General features: G+C 38.2%; 3 protein-coding genes across 3 annotated transcripts in view; 2 read left to right on the top strand and 1 right to left on the bottom strand.

Annotated features, from left to right (window-relative positions):
* LOC117807708 (active breakpoint cluster region-related protein-like) overlaps positions 1-26512 on the top strand; it is a 64807-nt gene that overhangs the window by 16333 nt on the left and 21962 nt on the right. The window contains exons 15-21 of the mRNA XM_034677093.1: positions 937-1038; positions 1552-1649; positions 3121-3193; positions 3313-3385; positions 3511-3583; positions 3700-3775; positions 5788-5830. Coding sequence (XP_034532984.1) covers positions 937-1038; positions 1552-1649; positions 3121-3193; positions 3313-3385; positions 3511-3583; positions 3700-3775; positions 5788-5830 — 538 coding nt within the window. The remainder of the gene's footprint in view (positions 1-936; positions 1039-1551; positions 1650-3120; positions 3194-3312; positions 3386-3510; positions 3584-3699; positions 3776-5787; positions 5831-26512) is intronic.
* zgc:194312 (uncharacterized protein LOC794943 homolog) lies at positions 8825-15915 on the bottom strand. Its single transcript, XM_034677094.1, has 2 exons — positions 14840-15915; positions 8825-10867 (listed from the first exon to the last, which is right to left on the bottom strand). The coding sequence occupies exons 1-2, from the start codon at positions 15772-15774 to the stop codon at positions 10753-10755; spliced, it is 1050 nt and encodes a 349-aa protein (XP_034532985.1). The 5' UTR covers positions 15775-15915; the 3' UTR covers positions 8825-10752.
* On the top strand, positions 18891-25478 carry ponzr1 (plac8 onzin related protein 1). Its single transcript, XM_034677095.1, has 4 exons — positions 18891-19187; positions 22533-22643; positions 23208-23353; positions 23929-25478. Exons 2-4 carry the CDS (start codon positions 22535-22537, stop codon positions 24064-24066), a joined length of 393 nt encoding a protein of 130 aa, XP_034532986.1. The 5' UTR covers positions 18891-19187; positions 22533-22534; the 3' UTR covers positions 24067-25478.

Genomic DNA, 26512 nt, shown 5'->3' with positions numbered 1-26512 from the left:
GCTGACTTAAGATATACACCAAAGTGACCTACATTATGTTTAAGCAGGTGAGGCAGCCCCAGTGTCAGAAACGTCTCTTACACTTCACCATTGTGGTGTTGTGGCTGCTGCTTCATAGAAGTCACAAGTGTTCCAGAGATGCTGATACCACAGAGAGAGTTTTTTTTTTCAGAAAGAAAAAAAAAATAGGTTTACTATGATAGATAAGTAAAAACAAGCTGAAAATGTGTAGGCGATGGCGAGGGCGATGTAAACAACGATGTTGTTCCGCTTAAAATAAACTAGACAGGCTGCTACACTAGCTGCTCACAGCACTGGAAACTTTGCTCAGTCATGGAACAAAACAAGGTGAGGGGGGCGGGGTCATTCTGCTGCAAAATCCACTCAGTACAGGCTGCTGTGTTTTGAGGTTTTTATGTAGTTCACTTCTTTCAAACTGTGAAACTCAAACTGGGAACCTGTCTGTGTAAAAGGAAGAGGGTAAAACAGATTCAACAGACCTCAGTGAACTCTGCTCACAGAATGGTCTGCACCCTCCTCCCTCAGAAAGCCAATCAGTGCTGAACCTCATCATGGTAGCATCCCGCCTACTCGGATCTGTGCATTGGAAACCTGGTTAGAAACTGAGAGGCCGAAATTGTGATGTTTGCAACTGAATACAAAACCTTGGACAACAGCTTACAATACGCTAATATGTAGCTTTTAGCGATTGTTGGATGCCCTCTATTTATGAAACTTGAAACCTTAATTACCATCATCAAACTTCCTGCTCTGAGTATGTTTCATAGAGAATAAGCAGTCGTGTGAATATTTTCACCTCAAAGAAGGATTCAGTGAGCCACCTCTCAGCATGTCTTTATTTAACAAGCCTGTAATTGTATTTTAAAAGATAAATGATAACAGTGAATGATACTCTTTCTGTTTTTGTTATCACAGGATGCCGGAGTGGAGAGAGTGATGAGGGATCTGAGAATTTTCCGTATCTTTGAGGGCACAAATGACATCCTGAGGCTCTTCGTGGCCCTCAACGGCTTCCAGGTAAAACTCCCTTGTATCTTCTCTCTCTCTCTTGTCTCAGTCGAAAACTGACCTGTTATTTCTGTGTGGAAAAGTACAGACGCTCTGGGGAGAGGAAGTGGCTGTTGCTTGTCTGAAACTCCCAGCGGCACTTCCTATGTGCTTTTTCAAGATGCTGTAACATCTTCTCTGTTAAAAATAGACGATCAAGTGCAACTTCCTTATACTTATTTTACACCAGGAAACTGTGTTTTAATTTTCTGTCAGCCTCTTTGGACCAAACTAAAACAGCAGCTGGGGATTTTTAAGTTAATTAGACATGGCAACCTAAATAATGCAACAACAGCGTTATCCAATGGGGAGGAGAATGGTCTGTTTTTTCATCAGATCTGCTTTAATGAGGCACAAGTGTCAAGCCCATTAAAGCAAAGTCAACGGGATAGATAATAGGGTGTTAGTAAAGCTAACATAAAAAAAATTCAGAATGCATAATCTCCAATTAACCCATTTAGTCGTGTGTTTTCTTCCCTGCAGAGCGCTGGCATCCAGCTGAAGAGCTTGCAAAAGGCCCTGAAGAACCCCATCGGCAATGCTGCAATGCTCGCCGGAGAAATCACAAAGAGAGCCAAGAGGTAGCAACACACATGCACACACACATACACGCTCACAGTTGCACTCACCTTGCTCTTAATAGGGGAACAGGATGTTTTGAGCTCAAAGGTGGGAGACGGTGACTTCCCTTGTAATGCACAACAGACCACAGATATGGTTGGTCGATCTTTCACTTTTTCATGATGCAGTTCCTACATTATGCAAGGGTTTAATGATGTTTTTATTTCTAGCCTTTATAAGAAAAGAGCTGTGAAAAAAACAGTCACAATTTCTTCCATTTCTCACTCACAACCTTTTCATGCGTTTATAGCTAGTCCCTAAACTTGTTCGCTGCTTGATCCTGCTGCATTGATAATAATAATAATAATAATAATAATAATAATAATAATAATAATAATAATACAGTTATTTATATAGCACCTTTCAAAACACTGTTTCAAAGTGCTTTACACCAAGGGTACAAATAGACAGGGAGATTAAAATGGCATTAAAAGCAAGGAAAAAGATTAGGGGTAGGACCTGAGCTGTTAAAAGTGAATGAAAAATACAGTGAGGTTGTGCTGAAATTACAGTGATTTAAACAATTGAGCCACTAAAACAGTAAAACTGGATACAGAATAAAACAAATGAAAAACAAAACAAACATTAAGATCAGCTAATTTGTTCTAAAAATGCAATTGATGACGATAACTTAAAATCAGCGTCTCAACCGATAGGCAACCTTTGGTCTCAAAATATGAAGCCCACGCAAAAGTGTTATAAACTGCAGTTCATTGAGAATCCGCTTGAGGCTGGCTGCAGAAACACCAGAAACCACATACACACCAATTCAAAAAAGACGATCTTTGCAGCATTAATAAACATGTTTACAGCCTGGTTCCAAAAACGGCTTGGCTCTACGAAGCTAATTTCTCTGTCAGCACACACTGTACTGAATGTTTTTCTAACGCGACGGTTCACAAGATATTAAGATTACGAGCTTTTGCCCAAATAAGGACATGAATGACTTGACTCCCAGACGGGAACACAGTGTTGGCGAGGAGGCTCAAACTCCGCCTCTTTACCTCACACTCTGCCTGGTTGAGTTCCGCATTTCCAATATGGCTGCCGCCGCCGATTGGCTTCGAAACAGCGCTCAGAAACAAATGGGTGATGTCACGGATACTGCATCCATTATGTATACAGTCTATGGTCTCAATTCTGTCTTAGTTGAGGATTAACTTGGTCTAATTTTGAGCCATTCTATTCTGGACTATCACTGTCTCTCTCCGTCTTTAATCCCTCTCCCGCTGTGGTTGTGAGTGAGGTCGTGAGGGGTACACTCGCTTTACAGATCAGTCCACTCATGTGAATGCAAACGTATTTAATTTACCAAACCCTGAAAAGAAGATGTATTTAAAGGGACAGAAACACTTAATATTTGGATCAATAAGGTACATCTATCTACTATGATATGTCAATATAACATCTGTTGTTCTGTTGTGTCTGTAGGAAGGCCGGTCTGAGCACAGGACTCACTCTGCAGGGGACTGTACATCCTGAGCTGGCACACAGCGGGGACCTGGTCAGTCAGACTTGTTTTTGTCTCTCTGTGATACTTGTTTCTAACCCAAATGATCTTCCCTTTCTGTAGTTTATATTTCTTTATGAACCACTGCTTACTGAAGTCTTCTCTTTTTCTAGACCACAAAAGCAATCGAGCAGTTTGGAGGAGTCGTCGAGGACCTGCTGATCAAACACGGCAAGAAAATCATTGGTAAGTGTATGACAGATTCTTTTTTCACACATAGTCTGAGTTTAGGTTTTCTGAGTTGTTTCACACTTGGTATGTTTCTGTAACGGTGTAAAAAAGACAACTCAACATGCCATTTCCTGTTGTAGATGAACAGTTTGTTCTGAAGAGAGTTGCAGACAGCGCCATCGACCTCTATGCCATGATTGTTGTCCTGTCCAGGTACGCAGACACTCAGATAAGAGAGGCTCCATCATTATTTCAATCTCACTTTCACCCACGTATACTTCTGTCTATCAAAACATGACATCTCTTTGTGTTTTCTGCCCTCTGTGCAGAGCTTCACGTGCTCTGAGTCAGGGCTCTCCCTCTGCTCAGCATGAGAAGGTGCTGTGTGAGACCTGGTGTGTGGAGGTAAGATCTCATTCAACGCCAGACAAATGAACAGAACAATGTGTTGTATGACGAGATTTCATGTTATAAGAAAGTTTTATCAAATGATGAAAATGTTCAAAGAACCTAAAGAGTCAAAAATGTATTATGCTTTGCTTGAGGACGTATAGCTGGTCTGAAACAGGCACTTTGTCAAGAGGAATAAAGACTGATAACTTGCTAACAGAGTGAAGATGGTTAGATTTTGGTGGAAAAGAACAATGTTTATATTAATATTAATTCATATGGTGTTTGCTAGTCTTTATGCAAAGCCAAGTATGCAAACAGCTAACCTCGCAAAGCAAAATTAATTTACTCAACTAGATATATATTTTATAGTCCTTGTGCCATGGTAGGTTAGCTAGTTAGCAAATTATCTCAGCAAAAATCAGTTATTTTATATATGATATATTGATTATATAACTTAGCATAGATCAATATGAAATAATAAATCATGTTAATATGTGAGCACTAAAGCTGCTGTTAGCCTGGACAGAGCAAGGCTACCTGATATTCTTTGTTTTAAGTTTTTATGCAAAGTTAAGTTACTTAAGGTTAGCATACATTTTTTAAGTGAGCATTGGTTCAGAAATCAACATGTTTGGCTAAATCAGCTAGCAGTTAATTTAACTTAACATAGATCAATTAGCTATCTTAGCATATATGAATTACTAGTAATTAGTCTCCATAATAAGGTACGTTAGCTACAGTTAGTTTTGCTTAGCATATATAAACTAGTCTCTATAATAAAGGGAAGTTAGCCTAAAGCAAACTTTGCCTTGCATAGATAGATAGATAAGTCTTTGTGCTTTGCTAAATTAGCTAACAGCTAACTTATATTAGCATACAGAAATTAGCTATCCAGGAATATGTTGAGTACTAAGATAAACATAGGTGAATTTGCCTTCATGCTAAACTAGATTAACTTGTAGTTTAACCCTTCTGTTATGTTTGTTTCTTAGGGACAACAATAATGTTCCTGGGTCAACTTGACCCGGGGTATATTTAATGATCCAAAAGTGTCCGAACCCAAAAAAATCCCAATAAACATTTTTTAAAATCCCATTATTAACTCCAGTACTAACCATTTAAATCAATATTTAGTGCATTGGTGTTCTTTAATCCTCAAAGATCATGGTTCAAAGAGGATAACTCACAAATTTTTCATTAAAAAAATCATGTTAAAACTTTTTTTAATGTATTTTAAAAAGACCTAAATATATAATCAATAGTTTTACATGACTTAGATTTTTGTTTATTTTACATTTTGAAGTTTTTTGAAGTTTTTTTTATGAAGTGATGTTGATAAATTACCACGAGACACCTCTTCTGTAACATGCAGCCCAGATTTTTATGCTGTATTCAGCTGGTTTGGAAGGCATATATTACCTAAGATGGAAGGAACCTCTGAATACCACTGGCCTTTCATCCACTGTGACATTAGAAATGCAAAATAATACTTTTAACCTTTTTGTTTTTTGACCCGCAACATAACAGGACGGTTAATCATCTTAACATAGTTAAGAAGTCTATATGTAAAGTTAGAGTAGTTAGAAGCTTGCTTTACATGTCATTGTTAATTAATTAGCATATATGATTTGGTATGTTTGGTAAGCTAAGTTTGGTAGTTGTTAAATGAGCTTAGTGTAGATAAATTAGTCTTAATGAATATGTAGATTAACAAGCAGCTGCCTTAATTCAGCACAGAGTACTACTTTGATTGGCACAGATTAATAAATCTTCACGCTTAGCTAATTAATCTTGCAGGTAGTTTACTTAAGCATAGATACAGACGTAGATGTATTAATCTTGACAACTAGGTTTAGCAAGAAAGCAGCTGAATGTCACACTAAAGCATGTTCTCTAGTCTTAGTCTGAAATGCCTCTACACTAAACTCACATGGTTACAGTCACAGAAGGTTTTATTGCACACTGTAATCATTGATAATGAAGTAAGTCTCAGATTTAACATTACTCCTCTCCTCGTCCCTCAGGCTCACGACAGGATCATGCGGGACCTGAAGGCTCTGAGCTCCAGTGAGTCCAAGACGCTCTTTAAGAACCTGCAGGCCATCTCTTCAGCTGTGGTGCAGAACGGTGGCGTGGTGGCTCCTCACCCTCTGGGCTTCTAATCACACCACACTCCTCTTTATCTTCACGTCTGTTTGTTTTTCTTTTATTCACGCTCTTTCTTTTGGAGCTGTCACTGGCTGTGGGTCATGTATGCCAAGTTTCACCACCATCTGGGCTTAATGACATAATTTACTTGCAGAGGAAAATGAGCTTTTAGCACTTAAATGCGTCTTCAGGCATCGGCTGAGTTACCTCCATTTTATTCATTTTCAGTCTCTTTGAAAACCTTTTTTCTGACATTATTTATTTTGTACCAACTTATCTCTACAATTTCAGAGAACAGAAAGTAACTTTAATTGGTTGACAGTATGAAGTACTTTGATTAATGATTAATTCCTGATACAATCTGCATGTAAACCGCTGATAACTGAATGTTTCAAGTATCTGAAGGTTTTGACTTCCTTTCCCACGCCATCATGACTGTATCTAGAGACTGTTGAATCTTCAAGTCAGAGCAGGTTTAAATGAGTATAAGTCAGTTTTAAAAGAAACACAACATCAATGCAACTTTATGATAGGAGGCCAGTTTATAGAAGAAGCTGTAAGCTGTTTTAAGTGATTTAACTTTGTTTTAAAAACAACAGGTGTGTCTTCTGTATCTTCAAAGATCAAATGTATATAACAGTGTGGTGTTTCTGTTCTTATATGCCTTTCTGCATGTTAAATAAGCTCACTTGGTGCTCATCACAGAAACATTTACGTCAGGAGCAAAACCTTTTGCCTTACACACCGGTCTGAAAACTTGGTACTTCAAAGAAATAATATCTTGTACAATAACAGTTAGCGATTTCATCAGAGTGTCAAAACATTCATTAAACCTAAATTAGCTCAGCTCATTCTTGACTTCCTGTGTACTTGTATGGTGACAAACGGTGCTGCTTTTGTAGCCTCTGTTGTTTGAATACTCACTCAGCTTTGTGTTGATTTAATAAAGGGAGACAGTCGCATACATGTAAAGGTCTTCTATAGTCTAAGACGTGTGAAGGTGCTGGATGATTCGGCTGTTATTGTGTTGTAGCAAGTTTTAGTGCAGATCTACTTCTTGTTTCAGCAAAATCTTTACTAATAGGGATTGATTAATAAAGTATCCATTCATCTGCGTATTCATATCAAACTTGTTTTTTGGTACACTGTTTCTGTCAACATGCATGTTTTTAGGACCTGCCTGACTAGAGTTGAATTACAGCTGTCGCCCCTTTAAAGTCCAATTCTTAAGAGTCCAAACTACACTGACTTGGATGAACCGTCTGATAACAGATAATGTAACTTTTAAAAAGAAGAACAAGGAAATGTAAAAAAAAAAAAATCAACATTTTGTCTTCCTGCCAACTCACCGATCATTTCTGCAACATTGCTTTCACTTCTGCACCTCTTCCAGTGAAAAACCTGCTACAGAGATGCCAGTAAGAGCCTTGCTTTTGAATGCTGCTGCACAAATTTGATTCTTCTAGATAGGAACAGAAACCCTTTCTGGCCCCCACGTACACAACGGATTTATATTTGAGGGTGTAGATGCTGTGGGTGTCTGAGACTGAGACGGGGAGAGTCGTGCCAGCGCTTCAAACGCCCTGCGGTTTTAAACATTGAGAATTTCCCCTTGCATGTCGGACTAAAAGTTAGGGATGAGCTCAGCAGCCACCGTGCAAATCAACCAAACTGACAGCCTGACTTTCTCTGCACACACTCCTGCATTATATAATGTACTTTTTTGTTGTGGTAAACATTTCAGAAGAAACAACCGGCTGCAAAGTAAAAGAAAGTTGCATACCCATTCATTCTCCAAGAGGGGACTTTTCGCTACACCAACATATAGATCTGGAGCTCATTTCCATTTAAAGATAAAAGTCTATCTCTTACTGTGAGAAGTTTGCTGTCAGATTTGAGACAATTTGGATTCATTCTTCAATTAGCAGATTTTATGCTAGCTCAACTATGTGTAAAAATGAATAACTGTAAGGCAGTGGTGGAAAAAGTACATGTCTTCATTACTGAAGTCAAAGTATAGATCCTCCTGGTCAAATATTACTCCAATACAAGTGAAAGTTGTTCAGTCAGATTATGACTTGAGTGAAAGTACTGAAGTACTTGCTTTTAGAAATACTTAAGTATTCAAAGTACTTCTTAAAATATCTCAAAATGCATTTTCACAAAGCATGAGTGCAGCCATGAATGCATGGGTGTACATTCTGTTATGTTTATCTAGAAAACATTATTTCATATCTAAAATGTGTACCATAAAATATAGTTACTAGTTAAGTTACTACAAGCACAGACAAGTTTCGAATGTTCATCTGGAATAAAACCAGTGTGTAAGCTACAGACCTCCACATGCTTTCTCAGGTTAGATAGTGATGTTTTGAAGGCTGTGATGAAGTTTCTGTGGGAAACAATTCACAACAATACAAATCTTTCTTTATTTCAAAAACATCAAACGTGGATTTAAAATATGGCCGTGGTGCTCAGGTAGATAATCGTCATCCTTCTCGGCCGTAGCCATCATCACCACGACTAAATGAACGGACTGATCTGAATAATGTTTGATTTGATCTACGCTCAACTAACGTACGGCTACACCAAATGGACAAACTACATGCAAGTACCTGAACAGTTTACTGTCTTTGGGATCTGATTTCAGAAAAGAAAATTCATCAGTTGACTTCAAAGCAAAAGTAGTGAGTAACTAGAGCACTGATAGAAATGTAGGGGAGTCAAAGGTATGATATTTGTCTTTCAAATGTAGTGGAGTAAAAGTAATAAGTTCCCCCAATAATAATACTCAAGTTAAGTACAGATACTCACAAAAAGTACTTCAGTACAGTACTCAAGTAAATTTACTCTGTTACTGTCCACCACTGCTGCAATGAGAGGTTTAGAGTCTGGTGAAGTAATGACTGAAGGTAACACTTAAAACACTTTATTACAGAGACATGGATAGTTAAGATAAAAAAAGAGTCAACTCTCATTATTCAGTGTGAAGCTTACAGCATGATACAGTCGGCTTAGTTTAGTGAAAAGACGGAAAATAACCCCAAACACAACTCTCTCTCTCAAACTAAAGATCCAGCAAGCTATGCAATAACTGACTTGTTAACATGACCAACTTTAAAAAATCCTAGTACACACAAAGTACACATTTAGCTTTTGAGCTCTAGCAATGCCAGTTACACTGCACGTTTAACGGATGGGCTAGCTGTTTGCTGCTCTCTTTAAGCCAGGTCAGTTTTTGATCTAACAGCTAGTAAAACTACGGCCAAACTAACCAGGTTATTATTCTGTTTTTTTAAAGTTATGTTTTTGGACATTTTTGCCTTTAACCCTCCTGTTATGTTCGTTTCTCTGGAACAGCAATAGTGTTCCTGGATTATTTTGACCCAGGGCATATTCCGAAATTGTTGGAACCCAAAAATGGCAATACACATTTTTTTTATCTACTTTTTAACTCCATCACTAAACTTTGAAATCAAGATTTAGTCCATTGGTGTTCTTTAATTCTCACAGATCATGGTTCAATGAGGATAACTCACTCGTTTTTTTCATAAAAATTAATTTTAAAACTTTTTTTTAATGTATATTGTAAAGCCCTAAATAGAAGTACAATATTTTTTCATTACATAGTTTTTGTTATTTTTATTTTAAATTATTATTTTTTTTTTTTTATGAAGTGATATTGATAAATTAACATGACACCTCTTCTCACAAAGGTCACATGCTGCCCAGATTTTTATGCTGCATTTAGCTGGTTTGGAAGGCATATATTACCTAAAATAGACTTTAAAAAGGGGCCAATTTGACCTGGAACATAACAGGAGAGTAAATGACAGGACAGCTGAAGAAAGAAAAGGAACTGTGAGGAGTAGAGAGTGGGGGTTGACATGCAGTGGATGGTCGACCGGCCGGGAGTCGAGCCGACCACCTCTGCAACGAGGACTATAGCCTCTATACAAGGGGCACTTAGACCACTCGGCCACCAGCACCCCAAACAAACTAACCAGGTTTGAGAAGAATTATGCACTTCACTGAAAAAGGAATCTTGCATGTAGGAGGAATGAATGTGCCATTGTTGATTTTAGTCAATTAACATCAGGCTACGTCTGAATGTATTTATATACCTCTGAATACTTAGCTCAGTATAAAGCATTTCAGTTTGACTTTCTCTGGTATTCTCTGGTCATAACTTAGTCACGTGTGTTTAAATATACGAATGTGGTTGAATTAATATTTATGGAATTAGTTTACTGAAATATCGGCCCAGACTGGTGTTTGATCGATACGACTTTCTTTACATCAATCTTTTTAATTCACTATTGACACAGTTAAGCTTGTGTGTAACTCCCTTGCTTGATTTCAGCCTTACTGAAGACATTCAGCTGCATCAGCACAATTTAAAAAACAACTTTTAATATCCACAAGGTCATTGACAAATTGAAACCATGTCAGCACAAATTCATATGTTGCAGGGTTGTTTGTAGCTAGGAGGTCATAAAAGCTTGTGACCTGAAGAAACTTAAATCTCTAGAATGGCTAGAAAGGCTGTACAACAAGAGAACTGACCCCGTCCTTAGAAGCCATCATGTCTTTGGCTCATGGCAGTCAAAAATGCAGCATAGTATATATACATCCGTGATGTAGGGTGAGAGATCCACATGCAGCTTTAAACACTCTGGTGAGGAAGAAACACTCTGATGAACATGTCCTCGTCATCTCTTTCAGTTCCTCCACAGTCATAGCTGAGAACACAAACCATACAGGTACATCCAAATGTTCTAGTGGCAGACGACGGGGTCCTGATGATAGCTTTTTCCGATCGCATTGTCCGAGTCACCCTGTCATGAGTCAGACTCATGGGGAACTCCTGACATTGGCTGTGTTTCCTCGTACTCCTCCTCTTGTTCTTGTGGGACCTCCAGTGAGACGATGGTCTGGGCTGTGAGTGTTCGCTCTCTAGAGGGAAAAACAGAGTGTAAAAAAAACTGAAATAACACGACATGCTCTATTGTTCTCTCATCTGTTCTTTTGTGCAACTGCAAGGAAACATCTGTCACGCTTAGTTTTCTAAAATTCTCAAAAGGGATTGGTGTTATGGTTTCTTCTTGTAATAGCGCAACCAAAATACATTTGAAGTCCTTGACATTATAGTCATAGTAAGATAATCATAATGTAAATCAGGTGTTTTCACACGTTTCTTACATTCCTGCTATTAATCACTTTGAAAAAATCCCCATTGATTACTGCTGCATTCAGTCCCTCTTTGAAATGTTAAACATAGTTTCATCATCTTCCTGGTAATGAAATGTTAATATGTTTTAAGAAATGACAAACAATCAGCTTGAGGCAAGAAATGCTCTCCCAAATTAGTCGCTTCGAGTATATAAGGGTAATATTTGTATTTAGATTATTTTATTTTTTTTATATTTTGTTTTTTGTCCACTATCTGGTAATTAAGTGAGGCACGGCAGAGGATTAATTAATGGGATACAGGCTAGCATGCTACTGCATTTCATGTGCAGAGGGTCCCAAACTTTTCAGCCCGTGACCCCCAAAATAGCAGTACCTGAGACCACCGACCCCTCAAGGTGGTTAAAAGTTCCTCACTGCTGTGGGATTACACGAAAAGACCAATTTAAAAACAGACAAAATAAAACAACAAAAAGTGTGGCAACAGGAAAGGTGTAAAAACAGATCAAACATGTTTTATTTTGGATTGTTTTATTCAAAATTTAACCACTATTTTTGTTTCCATTTTTTAATTCTGGATAAAATATGCTATTTTCGTGTTTGGATTTGGAAGACATCTCTTGACCCCCATTCAGTGTTACGTGACTCCCATAGAGGGTCCCAACACCCACTTTGGAAACCACTGGTCTAAAGTGTCTCATCTTGAAACAATTAGTTGATACACAAGGAAACATGTATGTTCACTTGGTTTTCTAGCATATTTATATCATATAATTAGCTTAGCTTAGCATTAAAACTCAAAAAACAGCTAACCAGGTTCTGTCTGAAGCTAACAAAATCATCCTACTAGTATTGTTATGCTAGTTGACATGTAACGCTGTCTGTGTAACTTATAGACTGTAACTTATAGAGCAGTATGGTTGACTTTCCAACAGCAGAGACAACAAGAAGTAATTTCTCCTAGCTAAGAATGTAACACACATAAACTACTGTAACACCACAAATCATTGTTTTAGCACTTTGTTTTTGATACACATCAATCAAATTAGACGTAAGGTTTGAATCAATGAGCTTTAGGATTGCTGGTAAACTTTGGTACCTTGGAACAGAGCCTATTAGCTCTTTAGCCGTGTTATGTTAAAAGCTAAGCTAACGGTTGATGTGAGGTTCTTATTTAATGCATTGATTGAACAGTGCTATCAATACTCTAACTTAACCTTTAACAAAAAAGACTTGGCCGCGACCATTTCCTGCAAGTCGTCCCCCACTCTCTACTCCCCACATGTCCTGTCTCTCTTCAGCTATCCTATCAAATAAGGCATAAATCCCCAAAATAAAAAATAAGAATTATAATTAAAAAAAAGGTAAGGACATTTCAATGACTAGATTTGTATTATTATTTATCAGTATGGAAATCAATGATTTTTGTATCCTGCTGTTACAAACCAGATCATGTTCTGTGTTTCCTGGTTGTGACAATTCTGTCATGTTGGAGTTAATCCACCTGGAGGTCACTTTGTCGTTGAAGCTCTGAGCTCTGAGCCCTTTGGAGGACCGCTAAAGTTTTTATTGGACTTAATAATATTTTCGACTGCAAACATAGTTAATGAGTGTTAAGTGTACAATCCCAAGTGGTTAACTCTGGAGATGATTCACTAACTTATGCTGATGGTTTACTGAGACACTAACCATGCACTCCACAGCAGCACAGAACCATTGATTGTGTTTTATTCAGGGATGATTGCACGCTCATGACCAGCTGGTAATCGAGAAGCTCGTGATTATTTGTAAATAACTTGACCAGAAGTGACTCTACTTTACTGTAAGGGGGATTTTTCCACTGCCCTTAAAATATCTCATCCAGAACTCATTTGTTACCACTCAGACAGTTTCAGTCCTAATCGCAGTGTCAGCCTCTGATTCTGGTAGAGGTATTTTTCCATTCCTGTACCAAATTCTGAGGTGATTCTGAAACTGTTCTCACTACTCATATTGATTCTGGTGTCTGTATCAGAAAAACTCTGAGCCGTGGTAAAAGGTGTTTTTCAAAAACGTGCTAAAGAAGATTTCAGATAGTGGAAGCAGGATCGATACCAGTACTGATTCTAGTCTCTGAATTACCTCTCATACTGTAATGATTGGGGTAAGAGTATGGGCAAGAACTCCAGCCAATACACCAATCTGATACCATAATTTTTCTAGCCATAGAAAATCAATAGGTTTTGTGTAAATTATCGTGATGATCACAGACAACAGTGTAGTACGAGTGCTTTCTAATAAATGATTAACCCTCAGTGTTTTTCTACCAGTTACTTTTCTTTTGGTTTGTAATGTTGCTGGTATCAGATAGCAGCTCGGCATCAGTAAATACTTAAAAGTATCCAGGGGCTGGTCCAGATATTTTTTAATGAGGTGACGCAGCTGATGCACTGGCTTCCCACTGGTGGGTTGATGTATGTATGCACACATGACCTTCTTCTGAACCAGCAGTATTTGCAGTGCGGTCAGAAAAAATGCTAAGACACTTTTGTGGTATTGAAACAGGTGTTGAAATCGTAATCCTTTAACAAATATTGTCATAAGTGCCTAAAAAAGAAGTTTCACTTATTTGGCTCTTCATAGAACTAACAACCTGTTGCAACACAGCCCAGAAAATTGGTTTGAGCATAATTCCTGTCTCCAAATAGCCAATCAACAGTGGTGGACTGTAACAAAGTACATTTACTTGAGTACAGTACTTAAGTACATTTTTTGAGTATCTGTACTTTACTTGAGTATTATTTTTTGGGGAAACGTTTTACTTTTACTCCACTACATTTAGAAGACAATTATTGTACTTTTTTCCTCCACTACATTTCTATCAATGCTCTGGTTAGTTACTCACTACTTTAGCTTTGAAGTCAGTTCATGAATTTCCTTCTCTTCTGTGAAATCTGATCCCTAAGACAGTAAAATGTGTTTGTGTAGTTCTCTTTGTCTCAGTGGTTTAGTCGTACCTGTGTATCGTGCGTCTCCACGGTTGAACGTGGAGCAAACACAGAGCAACTTTCACTCAGATCAGGCAGTTCATGTAGAGGTGGTAATAATGGCTATAATTCTCCACCTGAGCACCCATGGTCATATCTTCAGCCCATGTTAGAGGTTTTTGAAATGAAGAATGATACATATCATTTGAAATGTTCTCCCTGTTTCCCACTGTACTCAAACATACAAACATTCACAGTCCAACCTGAGAGAGTGTGTCAAGCTATAACATTTGTTTCATTCCAGATGAACATTTCAAACTAAGTGGTCTGTTCTTGGAGTAACTTAGTGTCTGTTTTTATTCCATGGTATAGTTTTAGAGATTTCAAGTAATGGTTTCTAGATAAACATGATGTAACAGAATATACTCCTATATTCTTGACTGCATTTATGTATTGTGAAAATACAACGTTTTGAGATATTTTAAAAAGTACTTTGAATACTTAAGTATTTCAGTACTTTAGTAATAATTTAACAGAGCAACTTTCCCTTGTGGAGTAACATTTCAATTGTCTTAGTAATGAAGCCGTGTACTTTGTCCACCACTGCCAATCAATGTGTAGAATTCTAAGGAGGCATCTTGGGTGGCCCACTCTGATGGGCCCAGGGCACCCTCTGGACCCCCCCTTGTGTCAAGAGGGAAAAATCCCTATACTTCAATATTAATTAAAAATGTAATAGAAAATGTTAAGGACTACATCCACAGAGACTTACCGTGATTTCTGCTGCGTGTTTGTCCAGTTGACTTGCACAGTCCAGCCGAGGACCCTCTTCATGTACCGGGCGCAGCATGGGAACCTGTGACTCAACTGTTCCAGAAGTTCCTCTTTACGCAGACCGTAAACAACCGGCGCAACACACTGCGCCAAACTGAAGAAAGCAAAGACAACCACAGCTGACAGCTCTTTGGTCTCCTGTTTAATGAGCCCATGTTTGTTCATCACGGTCAGGAAGAAGCTCACAAAGTTTGGCAGGATGTAAACCGCCAGTTGGCTCCCGTGCAGAGCGATGGTCCGGCACCCTGCACGGTTGCGCCGGTTCAGCACCCCCAACTTCCGTCCCTCCACGAATATCCTCAAGTAACTGTACAGGATGAGAAGCGTGCACATACCAATGAAGAGTACTTTCTGCAGCTCGCCCTTCCTCTGCTGCTCCCGGCCACACCTCCCGTTATAGCCCACCTCAGAGTCCGTGTGGAGGATGCTGAGAGGGATGATCAGAGCCACGATCCAGGTGAAGACCCCCAGTAGCCAGGGCCATTTCGCAGCGGTACACGTAGAGGTGTAGCGCATGGGGTGGCACACGGCGCAATATCTGTCCAGAGCCATCGCCGTGAGTGTCAGGAGGATGTTACAGGCGCTGCTGATGAGAACCGTGATCAAGGCGAGGCACATGGAGCGGCCCGGACGCGCGTTCAGGTGGATCTGGTTGTAGAAGAGGCTGCTCATTCCCATGTGGACTAGTGCGGAGACGAGCAGGTGGAAAACCAGGACGAAGCGGGCGTGGCTCCGTAGCTCCTCCACGCGCACTATGGTCCAGTTGATGATGAGGTTGAAGAAGAGGAGCACAGAGAAGGACACGGTGGAGACATAAAAACGCACGCACGTGTAGTCCCCTGTCCCATTGGACGTCGCGTTGTTCGCTGACATTATTCCTCAGCTGGGTTTGGTTGGATTTAAAGAAGAACGATGATGATGATGATGGTGAAGATGAAAATGAAGATGGAGATGATGGGAGAGAAAGTTTGTGCGCCGCATGATCCTCTCCTCACTGCTGCCTCACTACAGACTGAAGACTAACTCCAAACGATCGACACTTCCTCTCTCTCTCTCTCTCTCTCTCTCTCTCTCTCTCTCTCACACACACACACACACACACTCACACTCACACACAGTTACGCACGCACGCACAAAATACCACGCCACCGGCTGTTTTCTTCTCAGTACAGATTTGAGTTGCTTCAGTTGAAATGTTCTTCAGCAAGGTTTTGTATGCAGGACTTCAATAGTTTTGTTGGATTGCCACTTTCATGAAGTTCAAGGGTCTGCATGCTTTAAGTACATTATTTAATAATAACAAGCCTCCATTGGATGATCCCACAATGCATTATCATCAGTGGTGGACAGTAAAAAAAGTTAATTTACTTGAGTACAGTACTGAAATACATTTTTTGAGTATCTGTACTTTACTTGAGTATTATTTTTTGGGGGAAACTTATCACTTTTACTCCACTACATTTCTATCAGTGCTCTAGTTATTCACTTTTTTAGCTTTGAAGTCAGCTCATGAATTTCCTTCTCTTTTCTGAAATCTGATCCCTCAGACAGTAAAATGTGTTTGTGTAGTTCTGTTTGTCTCAGTGGTTTAGTCATACCTGTATATCGTGCGTCTCCATGTTCATCTGCCATCATGTTTTGTGAATATACAACGTTTTGAGATTTTTTAAGAAGTACTTTGAATACTTTAGTATTTTTAAAAGCAAGAACTTCAGTACTTTAACACAAGTAATAATTTGATGGAACAACTTTCACTTGTATTGGAGTAATATTTGACCTGTAGTATCTATACTTTGACTTCAGTAATGAAGCTGTGTACTTTGTCCACCACTGATTATAAGTGGTATGCTTGTCTCATATACTGAGCCATTCCTTTCCACATAAATAATGTTTGAGAAATAAATGCACCAAACACTCACTGCACTTATTTTTGAGCTCATTGCACCACCTAGTGTACAAAGTCAGTATTGCAACAAGGCCTCCAATAAAATCTACAAATGCTATTGTACAGATGAGAGTAAAAATATGACGGTACATTCAGTTAAGAGTATCAGATCAGTTTCATATATCCATAATGTGGAAAGTTATCTTAACATGTACTCTGAACATGCTCCCATCAAGACTGAACATTTCAGACATCTCATACTGCATGCCTCCTATACTGTATGCAAGTAGTACAATTTGTAATAAAACAGGTCCATAATAACATCTTTTACTAGTCACAAAGTCTAGTTTGCACAAAATTCCATCTTGAGTTTCTCCCCACAATCACAATCTACAGACATATTGGTGCTGAACTCTTCTTCTATGAAACAAAACGCAGAGTAGATTCAATGAGAAAAACAGCTGACTGTAGAAATGTATCATTGTAGGAGTCATTTCACAAAGTTTCTACAAACCGTCATGGGTTCCCTTTTGTAGCTTTAATATTAAGCAGTAGATTGTAAACTGATTGTGTATGCTGTAACTGATTCACTGTCAATGAAATTAATTTGCTCACTTTAAAATATTTATATTCCAGAAAAAAACGTGTACATTAGCTGATTCCACCACTAAATGCACAGGGCAGGTATTATGACAAATAAACAGTGCTCCCTATTTCTGGAGCTCCCTCCCACCAGACATCCGTAACATCGACTCTCTTTCCATTTTCAAATCCCATCTGAAAACACATCTTTTTAAACTGGCATATTCCCTCTGATTACACCTCTTCACTGCACTTTATCTTACTCTGATCATTTTACCTATTTCTTTTACACTGCATCATGTCTTGTTGATTTTATCAGACATTTGTGTTGTTATTTTTTCTAAACTCTGCCCTGTACAGTGAGTGACCTTGAGTGCTCTGAAAGGAACCTTTAAATAAAGTGTATTATTATTAGTATTAATATTAGTAGTAGTAGAAGTAGTAGTATTAGTAGTAGTAGTGGTAGTAGTAGTAGTGGTAGTGCTAGTAGTGGTGGTAGTAGTAGTAGTAGTAGTATTGGTAGTACTAGTAGTAGTAGTAGTATTGGTAGTAGTAGTAGTGGTAGTAGTGGTAGTGGTGGTATTAGAAGGGGTAGTAGTAGTAGTAGTGGTAGTCATAGTAGTAGTAGTAGAAGTAGTAGTAGTAGTGGTAGTGGTAGTAGTGGTAGTAGTAGTAGTAGTAGTGGTAGTAGTAGTAGTAGTAGTGGTAGTGGTAGTAGGTAGTAGTGGTAGTGGTAGTAGTGGTAGTGGTAGTAGTAGTATTGGTAGTAGTAGTAGTGGTAGTGGCAGTAGTAGTAGTGGTAGTAGTAGTAGTGGTGGTAGTAGTAGTAGTAGTAGTGGTAATGGCAGTAGTAGTAGTGGTAGTAGTAGTAGTAGTAGTAGTGGTAGTAGTGGTAGTGGTAGTAGTAGTGGTAGTGGTAGTAGTAGTCGTAGTAGTAGTAGTAGTAGTAGTAGTAGTGGTAATGGTAGTAGTAGTCGTAGCAGCAGCAGCAGCAGTAGTAGTAGTAGTTTATCCATAGTATAATTAATAACTCTGTTAGTAATGGTTATGTTCTAACAATTTGTACTGTGCTCCAATAGAAATCGGGGGTCTTTGAATAGTGCATGCTTTTCAAATTATAGATAAAAATAGAAGAAGAAAAAAAAAATACTCACTCAACTTAGTTCAGTTGTCCAACTTCCGTTTTTATTATTATTTTCCTTTTCTGTTATGTTGACTGTATATGACGATGACTGAAAGCCCTACAGCACCTGAATACACCATGCTTCTTGACAAGCTCGTTTCAGAGATTTATTGTAAAACTTGTTTTTTACATCACTTTTTGAATCAATTGAATGCCACATTTTACATTTGATCTTTTGTGTGCACTATTTGTTTTGTTGTGTTAAAGTCTGAGTTATATTTTCAACTTTATTTGACTGAACAGCCTGTTTTGCAGAGCTTAAACAAACAGTCCCCATTAAAGTAATTAATGATTTATTTGACCTACTCCTGGGAGACATTATTACTCCCCCCCCCCCCCCCCCCCCGTGCAAACTGTCGCTTTGCAGAATTCAAACATTGCACTTCAGACTGAAATGCAAATTTCCGCAACATCTGCTGGCTCTTTCCAATCACATCTTCTTGAAGTGTGTTTGCTCAACACATTGCACTGATTGTGTTGGCTGATATGAAAAAAAGGGGGCAGGCTTTACTATGAAATTGAAAGCTGATTTTGTACAGAGGAGATCGCGTTTTTCCATTACCCACATGTGCATTAGGTGCTAAGTTTACCACAACTGTTTCGAGTGTTTCAGAGCTCAAGGTGCCAGAATAAAAGGTAAGAAAGAGTCTTTATGTTGGTAAAATGTGAAGTCGTGCAGGATTTTGTAATAACTGGTTGAGTGTTGCTTTTACACCAGCTTTAATGGTTTATTACATTGCAGGTACTTTAAAGTTGCTGTGTTAAAAGTGAAAGGTTGAGCACATGCATGCAAGATTTTACGGTTTTCTACACTGCAGCCCATATAAGCCAGTTTGCATGAACACATTTTCCGTAGCTTCACTTTATTATAAAATAAAACTTAGTGTTATCTTTTTTAAAAAGTCAATTTTGAGAGACATAGAAGTCAAATAATTTGTTTCATCCATTAAGCCCTTAGAAATGTGATTGTATTTGACTTATTTTGATGCAATTTCAGAATTTAATTTTCTTTCTTTATTTATATCTTTTTATTATTTATCATTTTATTGAATTAATGGGTTCATATGTTTAATATTTCCTTTGAATTTTAGTCAGGTCGAGCTTAGTATTCATGCTAGTTAGCTAAGTTTTATCTGCATTTGCTTTTACCTAGCTAGCTAGCTAGCATTCATTTGAAGCTTTGACTACAATGATTTTTTGATTTGTATATAATGAAATTGAAGTATGAGAAACTTAAAAAGGATGAAACTACAGCTAGGATTCAGAATTTAGTGCAGTTATAAAGAAATTTTGGATAGAATAAAAAGTAAAGCTGTTGCTGTACTTGATGGAGCTAACTAAGATCAGCATTAGCCAGGTGAAAGCTAATGACTCATGAACTTTACATTAGCTTATCAAATCAAAGTAGATATAAGAATCTGTAAATAATGCTTAAACAGCAAACACCTCATTTTGAAAACCTCCCTCTAACACAAAGGGAGTGGACATGTGGTTTTTGGCAACTGTTACCATCTCACGAAATGTGTAGAAGAAAATAACCCTGTTAGATCTGACCACATCCTGGTAAAAGATGTTAAACTTGGTCTGGAAGTTTGCACCAAACTTGAGTGAACAAAAAGCCTATTGTGCTTTATTTGTTTTTATAACATTACAATCCAGATTATTAAAGTTATAGTAAAAATCAGTGTCAAGGTGCTATGGCCTTCCTGCTTGTAATTTCATGACACTCATTGCTCAAGTTCCTCAACCCTCTTGTTATGTTCGTTTCTCAGGAACAGCAATAATGTTCCTTTGTCAATTTGACCCCGGGCATATTTAATTATCCAAAAGTGTCAGAACCTCAAAAATCCCAATACACACATTTTTAACCCCATTACTAACTATTTAAATCAAGATTTAGTCCATTGGTGTTCTTTAATTCTCACAGATCATGGTTCAATGAGGATAACTCACTTGTTTTTCATTTAAATTAATGTTAAAACTTTTTTTAATGTACGTTGGAAAGCCCTAAATATAAATACAATAGTTTAACATTACATAGATTTGTCTTTATTTTATTTTACATTTAGAATTTTTTTTTTTTTATGAAGTGATGTTGATAAATTAACACGACACCTCTTCTGTCCCATGCCTTCCAGCATTTGCTTTTTTTTTTTTACCTAGCTAGCTAGCTAGCATTCATTTGAAGCTTTGACTACAATGATTTTTTGATTTGTATATAATAAAATTGAAGTATGACAAACTTAAAAAGGATGAAACTACAGCTAGGATTCAGAATTTAGTGCAGTTATAAAGAAATTTTGGATAGAATAAAAAGTAAAGCTGTTGCTGTACTTGATGGAGCTAACTAAGATCAGCATTAGCCAGGTGAAAGCTAATGACTCATGAACTTTACATTAGCTTATCAAATCAAAGTAGATATAAGAATCTGTAAATAATGCTTAAACAGCAAACACCTCATTTTGAAAACCTCCCTCTAACACAAAGGGAGTGGACATGTGGTTTTTGGCAACTGTTACCATCTCACGAAATGTGTAGAAGAAAATAACCCTGTTAGATCTGACCACATCCTGGTAAAAGATGTTAAACTTGGTCTGGAAGTTTGCACCAAACTTGAGTGAACAAAAAGCCTATTGTGCTTTATTTGTTTTTATAACATTACAATCCAGATTATTAAAGTTATAGTAAAAATCAGTGTCAAGGTGCTATGGCCTTCCTGCTTGTAATTTCATGACACTCATTGCTCAAGTTCCTCAACCCTCTTGTTATGTTCGTTTCTCAGGAACAGCAATAATGTTCCTTTGTCAATTTGACCCCGGGCATATTTAATTATCCAAAAGTGTCAGAACCTCAAAAAATCCCAATACACACATTTTTAACTCCATTACTAACTATTTAAATCAATATTTAGTCCATGGGTGTTCTTTAATTCTCACAGCTCATGGTTCAATGAGGATAACTCACTTGTTTTTCATTTAAATTAATGTTAAAACTTTTTTTAATGTACTTTGGAAAGCCCTAAATATAAATACAATAGTTTAACATTACATAGATTTGTCTTTATTTTATTTTACATTTAGAATTTTTTTTTTTTTATGAAGTGATGTTGATAAATTAACACGACACCTCTTCTGTCCCATGCCTTCCAGATTTTTATGCTGCATTTAGCTAGTTTGGAAGACATATATTGCCTAAAATAGACTTTAAAAAGGTTCAATTTGACCCGCAACATAACAGGAAGGTTAACATCCACAACTAGGGATGCCAACTTTCTCACTACTAAATAAGGGACAGGTGCACGGTGCCATGGTGGTGTGAGCATGATGTGTGAATTCAGTGTATATTCATATTCTGATTCACCTGGAAATGCAGAAAGTGTGTATATTCCCTTTAATCCTTACTGTATCATTATGTAACCTCATATGAAGAAACCTCAAAGAAATCACAATTTGGCTCTTTACATTAAAAAACAGGCAAAAGAAAAATTAAATTAAATTTGAAGTTCATTTTTTGATCAGCTCTGTGCTGCTTCTGTTTTTTGAGTCTGACCATTTAATGGCCATCAGAGAGAAAATCCCCTGTGATTGGATGACAGGCGGTGTGTTTGTTACATGATCTACCATTGCCATTTTATCTGGTCTAGGGTCTGTAGAGTGCAGTCTGCTGTATTTACAAGAGTTAATGGTCAATACACGGGACAATTGAGGTCCCGTATGAAAAAAAACAATTTAGCTCAATATATGGGATTTCCCAGCTAATACAGGACAGTTGGGAACCCTATCCACAACTGATTTGTTTCAATCTTTTTTTTATTAATTGCAAAAGAATTTAAAGTCATGTAAACAAAAAAATATCAAGCTGGGGGTGAGCAAAACCAGGTTTTTGTGGAGCTGACTTTATCCATCCTAAGAGAACAATGTGGACTGTAAAGCAACATCTTTGTTACCCTGTTCATCCATATCTTTGTTTAATCTCCATCAGACATGGCCGTCTACCAGCAGCCGAGCACCATGGTGGTCCAGACCACCACCACCCATGGTCCTGGGACATGGAGCACAGGCCTCTGTGATTGCTGCAGTGACATGGGCACCTGTAAGTCAGCCTAACAATGAATAATGCTTTTTGAAATATGAACATCAGACTGCTGTGCAACAATGAGAATATAACCTCGGGAGTGTCTGCAGATACTTCACAAGGCTAAATAAAGGGTACAACTGACTTTGTCTCGAGTTAACATTAGTATTGACAGCTGATATTATCCTAACAAGCTGTTGATGGAGAATGTAAATCAAAAGCAAGACAGCAAAGCCTCTGGTCTGTTTGCAGGAACAATGTAAATAAGACATTATTTGTGTAAACAAGAAAAAGATGTATGTTGAGATTTAAGTAGCTGTTTCTGTAAGCAAAGCTGTGTCCCTGCTGAACGAGCCTCAGGGTTGGTTTCTTCACGAGCTCTTCAAAGTGACAGATAACACTTTGTATCTGTTTGCACAGGATGAGCAGAGGTCCTCGCGACCTTTACTGAGCTGTGGAACAAATTAATTAAATTCCTCTCTTTGCTGTTTTCTGGAACATTTTGTGATGTGCATGATGTGATCTGACTTTTACATATTACATCTTTATAAAGTCATGAATGTGTTTCTTTGCTTCGTGAAGGTTGCTGTGCTCTGTGGTGCTTCCCCTGCATGCAGTGTCAGACGGCTAGCCATCACGGCTGGTGCTGCTGCATGCCGCTCCTGGATGCCTGCTGCATCGTGTCCTGCACTCTCCGCTCCTCCATCAGAGAGCGCCACGGCATCCCTGTAAGGCTGGTCTGAGGGAAGGAGGGGCAGAGTTAGATAGTCCATTTGGTTCGAAGAACCATGATATTGAAGATGGTAGTTCAGTATCTTTATTTTTCAAATGTCTGAGCCTGAAACTACTCATGAGGAAGTATCCGTTAAGCACATCCAGTAACTACCTTGCTAGGTGTAGTTTCATTTATCACCTAAAGTCTGAGAGCAGCTGTGAGATAGTACATTTCCTCTTACTAGTTTGCATGTCACAAATAGCTGTGGTGCACTCTTGGGGGGGCAACTGTTAGAAACAAGAGGATAGATAATATCAAACAAATGTATAACAGGCGGCACAGAAACAACCAAACTATAAAATGTTTGTGTGAAATAAAAGATTAGACGTCAATGAAAAGAGTACTTACTATCATGGCTCAAATATTCAGAAAGGGAAAGTTAAACACTAACATTTTTTATCACATACATGCATGTTCTGGTCCCAGTCAACAAGTAAATACCTGTATTGTCTCAGACTGTGTCGTTTCATCATTATGACTCACTTCATCGACTGCTCCACTCCTCACTCTCTGCTCTTCCTCCCTCAGGGTTCGTGCTGTGACGACTGGTGCAAGATATTATGGTGCTACCAGTGTGTCTGGTGCCAGATGCACCGTGAGGTGAAGATCAGGAACCAGCATCCGGGCGGCACCTCAGTGGTCACCAGGCAGGTCATCAGTGGATAAGATGTGATGGTTGTACTTGTGGGATATTGGGCGCACAAGCACAATGTGACGTGGTTCTTTTTCAAAACATTAGAGTGACAAAAACATAAAGTTAGTTCTGTTCTTACTTACAGTCAGTATTAGGTGAAAGAAGGTCTCTTTTTGTACCACACATCAAAAATGGAGCAGTTCAAACAGGGTGTAAGTATTTTACGGTTAAGCATGTTTTGGTTTTTAGTTTTCTGCCTCGCTGTTAAAGCTTGACAATCACAGTTAAATCTAGAATTTCAGAATTGAATGTTAGCTTGTTAGGATGTTGGATTTCATATGATGTCAAGTGAAATTTGTGACTTACTCTAATCAATAAATTCAGCTTTCTGTTTTACCAAACAAGCCACTATTACAACCTGATTCCACATGTGACTGAAACCTGTGAGAAAAGGAAATAGTTGTATTCTCATGTAAGAGGATATTAATATCTAGTACCTATCACAACATCTGCACTGAAACAAAATGACATCATTACCCTACAAGCCCAAGCTTTATTCAGACTTAAACAAAAGCATGCGTTAGTTTCTCTCTTGTTGAGCTGTATGATAGATTGAATTAGTGTGTGGGACTAAATTTTTTGATACGTGATATGTTAGGGTGTAGCATACCACAGGTTATGTTATGTTATGTGGGTTAGATAAGTTTAAACTGTATTAATGTTTATGAAGCAAAGATATAAGACAAAAGAGGAACAGCAACCACAAACTGAAACAACCAAACGAGGATGTTGTGGGCTTAGAGTAAACAGGAGTTTCACTCGAAGTAACCCTGTTCCCTAAAGTGATCAACCTCTGTAGTGTTTGCAGGTGTGACTGATTTGTGAATATGTTTTATTGATTTTCATATTTTACAGGGTAATCATGGAATGTATTAAAACATACAGAAAACACATAACAACCCCCCAACCCCAAATATTGGCAGAATATTACACACATAAAACACATACAGAAAATGTAAAAAATAAATAAAATATTAGAGTAATGCTTAGATTGTCAGAGTACATTTTCATAAAATTCTAGACAAACCCTACAATGAATAAAATGACATTTAGAATGAATAAATAAAATAATAACAATGATGCATAAAAAACTAAAATGTAGCAAAAAGAAATCCTCACATCATAAATATATAAATACAGAATGTGTCATTTGCATCATCGCCTCACAATACCAGCACTTCTTCAATGTCAACATTTATTATAAAATTCAAAAATAGCCACCTTTGCTGTGACGTTGCCCATGCCGTCAGATCTGTGAGACAGATGCATTGCTTAATCAGATGGTGTTGTTTCAAAATGTACCTGTGTCTTCCTCTTTTTAAAATCTTTTACCAATCCCTTTGTTCCCCTGAGGTCTTTCAATAAACAATTGTCTAAAAGATTATTTTTTTGGTGATGATTTGATGTAGTTCATGCCATAGCCTAGATCAAGCCAGATATCACTAAACTCAGAAGCCTTCTTCTTCACAACATGAGTACGTTTTTCAAGAGCCAGACTTGCTGTTAATTCCTTTAACCATCAACCAAGATGGTGGCATCACACATTCTTACAATACAATGCAATGACACACCTCGCCTGTAACAAACAGGTCCACCATTATTTTCTCTCTTTTAGGCAGAGTACAGATCTCTGGACAGTTGTGACTGATTAATCTGACGATTTAAACAAGTCTCACCTCTTGAAGTTCATGATTATCCAACAGATTCACGCAGACATATGTTGAACTGTTGGTTTGTTTTAATCAAGCGGCAACCTCCGATCTAAAAATATGAGTCCAATGCGGAAGTGTTAGAAGCTGCAGTTCATCGAGGATCCGCTTGAGGCTGGCTCCGGAAGTACCGGAAGTCACATACACATGAATGGGGAAAAGCCGATCTTTGCAGCATTAATAAACATGTTTACAGCCTGGTACAAAAGATGAGTGTAGTCTGAATAGCTAATTTCTCGATGTCCTCTCACTGTGAGGGGGGTGAATTTTTTTCTAATTCGGTAATTTAGAAGATATTGAGATTACTAGTCTTCCAATGAGAGGCACAGCTGCCTGCAGGAACACTGCAGCTGTTGGCTAGGAGGCTCAAAGCCCGCCTCTTTACGTCACACTGGCTCGACAGAAGCAATATGGCTGCCGCAGCCGATTGGTCTCAAAACAGCTCTTCAGAAACAGATGGGTGACGTCACGGATCCTACGTCCATATTTTTTACAGTCTATGGTTTTAATCAGAACATGAACACACATAGTGACGTAGCCTCACTGATGTCACCTATTAGTTTCTTTTGTGAAGTTCTGAAGCCCAACCATGGCTTTGGAAATGCAAACTCAACCTAACTTTCAGTCGACCTAAACAGAGGCAAAGAGGCGGAGCTGAGGGGGGTCGTGAGTAGGGATGAGTACTCAGGTACTCAACATTGACCCCATT

Source organism: Notolabrus celidotus, chromosome 23 (genome assembly GCF_009762535.1).
Source record: "Notolabrus celidotus isolate fNotCel1 chromosome 23, fNotCel1.pri, whole genome shotgun sequence".
In the NCBI taxonomy this organism is placed as follows: Eukaryota; Metazoa; Chordata; class Actinopteri; order Labriformes; family Labridae; genus Notolabrus; species Notolabrus celidotus.
Note: the sequence above shows the minus strand (reverse complement) of the source record. Positions and strands in the feature narration are given on the sequence as shown.